The sequence below is a fragment of the Colobus angolensis genome, unplaced genomic scaffold, assembly GCF_000951035.1.
Source record: "Colobus angolensis palliatus isolate OR3802 unplaced genomic scaffold, Cang.pa_1.0 Scaffold120, whole genome shotgun sequence".
Taxonomy (NCBI): domain Eukaryota; kingdom Metazoa; phylum Chordata; class Mammalia; order Primates; family Cercopithecidae; genus Colobus; species Colobus angolensis.
This window is the reverse complement of record NW_012113142.1, coordinates 2,715,629-2,722,403: the sequence shown is the minus strand read 5'-3', so window position 1 is coordinate 2,722,403 and position 6,775 is coordinate 2,715,629. Positions and strand designations below refer to the sequence as shown.

At 47.3% G+C, this 6,775-nt stretch overlaps 1 protein-coding gene across 1 annotated transcript in view; it reads left to right on the top strand.

The window, feature by feature from the left end:
- Positions 1 to 6,775, top strand: part of BCL7B (B-cell CLL/lymphoma 7B) — a 25,402-nt gene that overhangs the window by 1,185 nt on the left and 17,442 nt on the right. The window contains exons 2-3 of the mRNA XM_011930877.1: positions 1 to 106; positions 4,948 to 5,023. Coding sequence (XP_011786267.1) covers positions 1 to 106; positions 4,948 to 5,023 — 182 coding nt within the window. The remainder of the gene's footprint in view (positions 107 to 4,947; positions 5,024 to 6,775) is intronic.

The following is a 6,775-nucleotide window of genomic DNA, read 5'->3' as shown; positions in this document are numbered from 1 at the left end:
TGGCCCCGCCTGCGTTTCCAAGCTGGCGCTTGATAATAGCGAGTATCCCTGGAGTGATTTCAACCCGCCAGGCTGAGAGCTCTGCGTATTCAGGCATTGAAGTTGGGTGAGTTTATGGGTTACTCTATCTGTTAAGGGAGGAAGCCTGGTGTCATCCAAAGGGAAACCCCTCACTATCCCCCAAAACCTGGCCCCTGCGCCGCGAGCTTGGTAGGCATTTTCTCTTGCTGCCCTGACGGCTGTCAGGAGAGTCCTTTGCAAACTGTGTACCAGCCTCCCTTTAATTTCTCTGCTTCTGCTCTTGCTCATTCCCCATTCCGTTCATCGTCTGCACTGAGTGATTTTATTTTTCTCACTTCCGAGTAGCAGTGGTCTTTTTAAAGTGCACATCCTTACTTGGGAGGCTGTGGTGGGAGGATTGCTGGGACCCAGGAGTTGGAGGCTGCAGTGAGCTATGGTCATGCCACGGCACTCCAGCCTGGGCTGCGGCGAGAGACCCCATGTCTAAAATGTGCATGGAAGACGCCGGTTGAGCACCTGTTTTGTATCCAAATCTCCGATACACACTGTATCGGTGTGTATCAGAGTCATCACATTAAACTTTCACAGCCAACTTCGTCAACTCTTTTCTGTAGCCAAGTACTACCAATAATTAAAAACCCAAGTATAGCTAGGTGAGGTGGCTCAGGCATGTAATCCCAGCACTTCGGGAGGCTGAGGCGGGTGGATCGCTTGAGGCCAGGAGTTTGAGACCAGCCTGGGCAACATAGTGAGACCCCGTCTCTACAAAAAAATAAAAATTCAAGTAGATGTTACCTCCCGCCAGGAAGCCTTCCTTAACGTCTCCCACCCCTCACCCTTTACTCCCTTTAAGGTCATTGGTACATTGGCCTTTATTTCTGTGTTTATCTGTCCATTTCCCCACAAGAGGGAAGTTCCTTCTCTTTTTATGTATGAGGGCTTCATATATAGTTGGGTTTCCGTATAAATAGTTTAATTTACTGATGGTAAATCCACCTTTAACCCTCCGAGATTTTGGTGAAACCTGAGAACAAGCACACCCTTCTCTTCTCCCCATTTTTGACCCCCCGCCCCTAGCAGGCTAGCCTGAAGGGCCATCCTCTGTCACCTGGAACTCTGTACCAGCCTCCCTTCTCTCTCTGCTGCTCTTGCTCATTCCCCAATCTGTTCACTGGCACCGAGTGATGCTATTTTTCTCTCTTCCGAGTTACAGAGTGATCTTAAAGTGCACAGCTTTATTTGGGAGGCTGTGGTGGGAGGATCGCTGGAGCCCAGGAGTTGAGGCTGCAGTGAACTATGATCCTGCCATGGCATTCCAGCCTGGGCAACAGAGCGAGACCCCATCTGTAAAAAATATATAAAATGTGCATCTTATCCTAGCACCCCTAGTAATGCTTCAGTGGTTCCCTTCTTGCTTTTAGGATAAATACCAAAGAAGGCCTTCCTTCCTGCCTCACTTGGCTGGCTCTTTCCAGGATGCCCACCGTCTTTCCAGTGAAGTCACTCTGCTCTTCCTACCGCCTGGCATTCTTCTTCCTCTCTTTTCTCCTCCCTCTTGCCGAGTTAACTCCTAGTACAGCTCAAAAGTTGCTTCCATAGGCTCACCACTTGAGATTCCCAATCTAGATCAAGTCCCCTTCACAGAACTTTCCACGATTGTATTAGATGGACTCATGACACAGAGTCTTGCTCTGTCACCCAGGTTGGAGTGCAGTGGTGCAATCTCGGCTCACTGCAACCTCTGCTTCCCAGGTTCAAGCAATTCTGCCTCAGCCTTCTGAGTAGCTGATTGCAAGTGTACACCACCACACCCAGCTAATTTTTGTATTTTTGTAGAGACTGGGTTTCACCATGTTGGCCAGGCTGGTCTTGAATTCCTGACTTCAAGTGGTCCTCCCACCTCGACCTCCCAAAGTGCTGGGATTACAGATGTGAGCCACTGCATCTGGTCTCCTGTATTTGGCTAATTAACCTACAAAAATGGCAATTTGATATGGTTAAACCTAATGATTAAGTGACTAATCTTGAATTGAGCTATTCATGTCTGTTTCCAGATGTAAGACAGGTCTGCGAGGGCAGGGACCATGGATCTTGTTCTCTGCATCGCCAGGTCCTAGCACAGCCTGTTGTAGACTAATTGGTTGAATAAATGAGAAAATGGAGTGTCTGTTCAGGAATTCTAGTTATTTTCTAAGACTTTAATTCATTCCTTCTGTTACATCACAGTCTCGTTACACTCCCAGTATGTAATTTTTTTTTTTTTTTTGAGACCCAGTGTTGCTCTGTTGCCCAGGCTGGAGTACAGTGGTGTGATCTTGACTCACTGCAGCCTCTGCCTCTGGGGTTCAAGCAATTCTTTCGCCTCAGCCTCCTGAGTAGTCGGGACTACAGGTGTGTGCCACCATGCCTGGCTAATTTTTGTATTTTTAGTGAGGACAGGATTTCACCGTGTTGCCCAGGCTGGTCTCGAACTCCTGGGCTCAAGTGATCCACCCACCTCAGCCTTCCAAAGTGCTGGGATTACAGGCGTGAGCCACCGTGCCTGGCCCTATTACGTCATCATTTGCTGAAGAACATCAACAATTACAACAGCAGTTACTTTTTTTTGCTTTTTTGTGACTTCACATTTGGACTTGACCCTTTGAGAAGTTGGCTCAGATCTGTGACAAAGCAGTTCTCTGCATTTGGCCCTTGTTCCTACTGACAGCAAGCACCTCTTAAGGTATCAGTGGACCTTACAATAAGCAGATTCGTTCTCTGCCTGGAATGCTTAGGGAATAACCTTCTTGGAATGAAGCACGGTGGCTCATGCCTGTAATCCCAGCACTTTGGGAGGCTGAAGCAAGAGGATCGCTTGAGCCCAGTAGTTCAAGACCAACCTGGGCAACATGGTGAAACCCTGTCCTTACTAAAAATACAAAAAATTAGCTGGGCATGGTGGCCTGTAGTCCCAGCTACATGGGAGGCTGAGATGGGAGAGTCACCTGAGCCTGGGATTTTGAGGCCACAATGAGCGGTGATCACGCCATTGCACTCCAGCCTGAGTGACAGAGGGAGAGCCTATCACTCACACACACACACACACACACACAAAATAGAGCGTTTCCTTTGTTCTGTCTCCTCCACACATTTGTTTGCAGACCTCGAAGGTGCTCTGTGGGCAAGCTCAGAACAGTGGCATTCTAATCTGGTGTAGATAGTTGGGGGTCCTTAGTCATTTAGAGAGTGACCTTGTGCAAGACTTTTATCCCTCTTGTCCCTTTGCTTATTTCGTGAGTGTAGTGGACTGATAAACTCTGCCATTTTTACCCCTTTGGAACACAGCAGGAGACAAAAGGATTTCTACAAAGCTTTGGAACTTCAAAGTTGAAATTTAAAAAATTTCTTTTTTTTTTTTTTTTTCTTTTTTTTATTATACTTTAAGTTCTAGGGTACATGTGCATAATGTGCAGGTTTGTTACATATGTATACTTGTGCCATGTTGGTGAAAAATTTCTTTAGACTAGTTTTCTTTTTCTTTTTTTTTTTTTTGAGGCGGAGTCTCGCTCTGTCGCCCGCCCGGACTGGAGTGCAGTGGCCGGATCTCAGCTCACTGCAAGTTCCGCCTCCTGGGTTTACGCCATTCTCCTGCCTCAGCCTCCGGAGTAGCTGGGACTACAGGCGCCCGCCACCTCGCCCGGCTAGTTTTTCTATTTTTAGTAGAGACGGGGTTTCACCGTGTTAGCCAGGATGGTCTCGATCTCCTGACCTCGTGATCCGCCCGTCTTGGCCTCCCAAAGTGCTGGGATTACAGGCTTGAGCCACCGCGCCCAGCCTTCTTTTTCTTTATACAATCTTAGTAACCCAGAAAGGGAAAGGGTCTAACTTTTCACACCCACCACGCCGTACCCCCCAGCAGCAGGTGTCTCTCCTGGGATTGTCTGTCCCTTGGAAGAACCTTTAACTGGAAACTAAGTAGGCCAGGTGCAGTGGCTCACGCCTGTAATCCCAGCATTTTGGGAGGCCAAGGTGGGCGGATTGCTTGAGGCCAAGAGTTCAAGACCAGCGCGGGCAACAAAGAGAGACCCCCCCCCCGTCTCTCCAAAAAATAAAAATGTAGCTGGGTGTGGTGGCGTGTGCCTCTAGTCCCAGCTACTCAAGAGGCTGAGGTGGCAGGATCGCTTGAGCCCAGGAGGTCAACGCTGCAGTGAGTTATGATTGTGCCACTTCACTCCAGCCTGGGAGGCAGAACGAGACGCTGTCTCACTAAAACAAACAAAGGAAAGTAGTAATAGAACTCATATATTTGGTAAAGAGAAAAGCACCCAAAGTAACTGACATGCAAGTAAAAAAGAATATGGTGCTGTGTGTGCTACCTTCCAGCCTTATGTCCCACATCTTTTTTTTTTTTTGAGACAGGATCTCTGTTGCCCAGGCTGGAGTGTGGTGGCGTGATCTCAGTTTACTGCAGTCTCTGCCTCCTGGACTCAAGGGATCCTCCCACCTTAGCCTCCCGAGTAAACTGGGATTACCGGCACATACCACCATGCCCAGCTACTTTTTGTATATTTTTTTGTAGAGACGGGGTTTCACCATGTTGACCAGGATGGTCTCAAACTCCTGACCTCAAGCAATCTGCCCACCTCAGTCTCCCAAAATGTTGGGATTACAGGTGTGAGCCACTGTGCCTGGCCTGTATTTTTTTTTAGAGATGAGGCCTCGCTAAATGGCCCAGGCTGTTCTCAAACTCCTAGGCTTGAGCGATCCTCCTGTCTCAGCCTCCCAAAATGCTGGGATTACAGGTGTGAGCTACCGTACCCCACCAAGAGGAAGTTCAGAAGGATTCCAGATTGAAGGAATGATCCGCTGAGTAGTAGAAAAGCACAAATGATGAGCAGAAAACACATTGCATTGTTTTATCAGTTCTAAGAAGTGCCTTTCTTTTAGGGAGAAGAAGTGGGTGACTGTGGGTGACACGTCCCTGAGGATATTTAAGTGGGTTCCTGTGACAGACAGCAAGGAGGTAAGTGTGGATGAAAATCAAAAGGTACCATTTTGTTTGTTTCTTTCTTTGATTGCCTCTTTTTTTATGAGACGGAGTCTCGCTCTGTTGCCCAGGCTGGAGTATAGTGGTGTGATCTTGGCTCGCTGCAACCTCTGCCTCCCGGGTTCAAGCAATTCTCTGCCTCAGCCTCCCAAGTACCTGGGGTTACAGGTATCTGCCACCACACCCAGCTGATTTTTGTATTTTTAGTAGACACGGGGTTTTACCATGTTGATCAAGCTGGTCTTGAACTCTTGACTTTGTGATCCACCTGCCTCAGCCTCCCAAAGTGCTAGGATTACAGGTGTGAGCCACTGCACCTGGCCTAATTGCCTCTTAATTAAAGGAATTTATTTTCCCTGAATTGAGTGGAAAATACTTCAAGGCACCCCTGTTAGTGGTCCATGCAAGGCCTCTCTTTTTTATTTTCCTTCTTTATTCCTTTCCCTTAACTCAAGCCTCTTTTCCAGGGCTTGACAAACTACAACCCTGGCGTATTCCTTACGTTTGTCAGTATATTTCTATTAGAACATAACTGGCTGGGTGTGGTGGCTCATGCCTGTAATCCCAGCACTTTGGGAGGCCAAGGCGGGCGGATCACTTAAGGTCGGGAGTTTGAGACCAGCTTGGCCAACATAGTGCAACCCCCATCTCTACTAAAAATACAAAAAAATTAGCCGGGCTTGCTGGCGGGCACCTGTAATTCCAGCTACTTGGGAGGCTGAGGCAAGGAGAATCGCTTGAACCTATAAGGCAGAGGTTGCAGTGAGCTGAGATCTCGCCCCTGCACTCCAGCCTAGGGCAGCAGTGTGACACTCGTCTCAAAACAAACAAAAAACCAAACACATAACTATGCCCACTGATTTACTTATTGTCTGTGGTGCTTTTGAATTACGATGACAGATTGAGTGGTTGCCATGAGGCCTAATGGCCCATAAAACCTAAAATATTTATCATCTGGCTCTTTAAGAAAAAGTTTGCTGAGACTTGCTCTTATGCGATTAGCCCCCCACTGTAGTGTGTGTATCATGTGTATATACATCTTTCTAATTCTGATGTAGGCCTTTGTGATTCATCTTTGTTTGGATACTTGCATATTCTTTAAAAATACATAGCGTTGTTTCATATGTGTATTTTTGTTTTTAAACAAAACTTACATATGTACAACATTTTGCCAGAAGCTCTTTGTATTCTCTTTGACTCCCAGTCTGTCACCCAGGCCAGAGTGCAATGGTGCAAGCTCAACTCACTGCAACCTCCACCTCCCAGGTTCAAGCGATTCTCCTGCCTCAGCCTCCTAAGTAGCTGGGATTACAGGCGCCTGCCACCACACCTGGCTAACTTTCGTATTTTTAGTAGAGACAGGTTTCACCATGTTGGCCAGGCTGGTCCTGAACTCCTGACCTCAAGTAATCTGCCCGCCTCAGCCTCCCAAAGTGCTGGGATGACAGGCATGAACCACCGTGCCTGACCCAACCTTGTTTTGAGAACCCTCCATGTATCTGTAAATACAAGTAGAATTATTACCTTTGACTCATGCATTGCATTTTCTTATTTGCAATGAGTACCTTTATCTATGTATTTTCTGGGTAATAAATACCCAGTTTATTTCCAACTTTTTTTTTCCAATTGTTTTTTAAAATTTCAAGTATAGGCCGGGCGCGGTGGCTCAAGCCTGTAATCCCAGCACTTTGGGAGGCCGAGACGGGCAGATCACGAGGTCAGGAGATC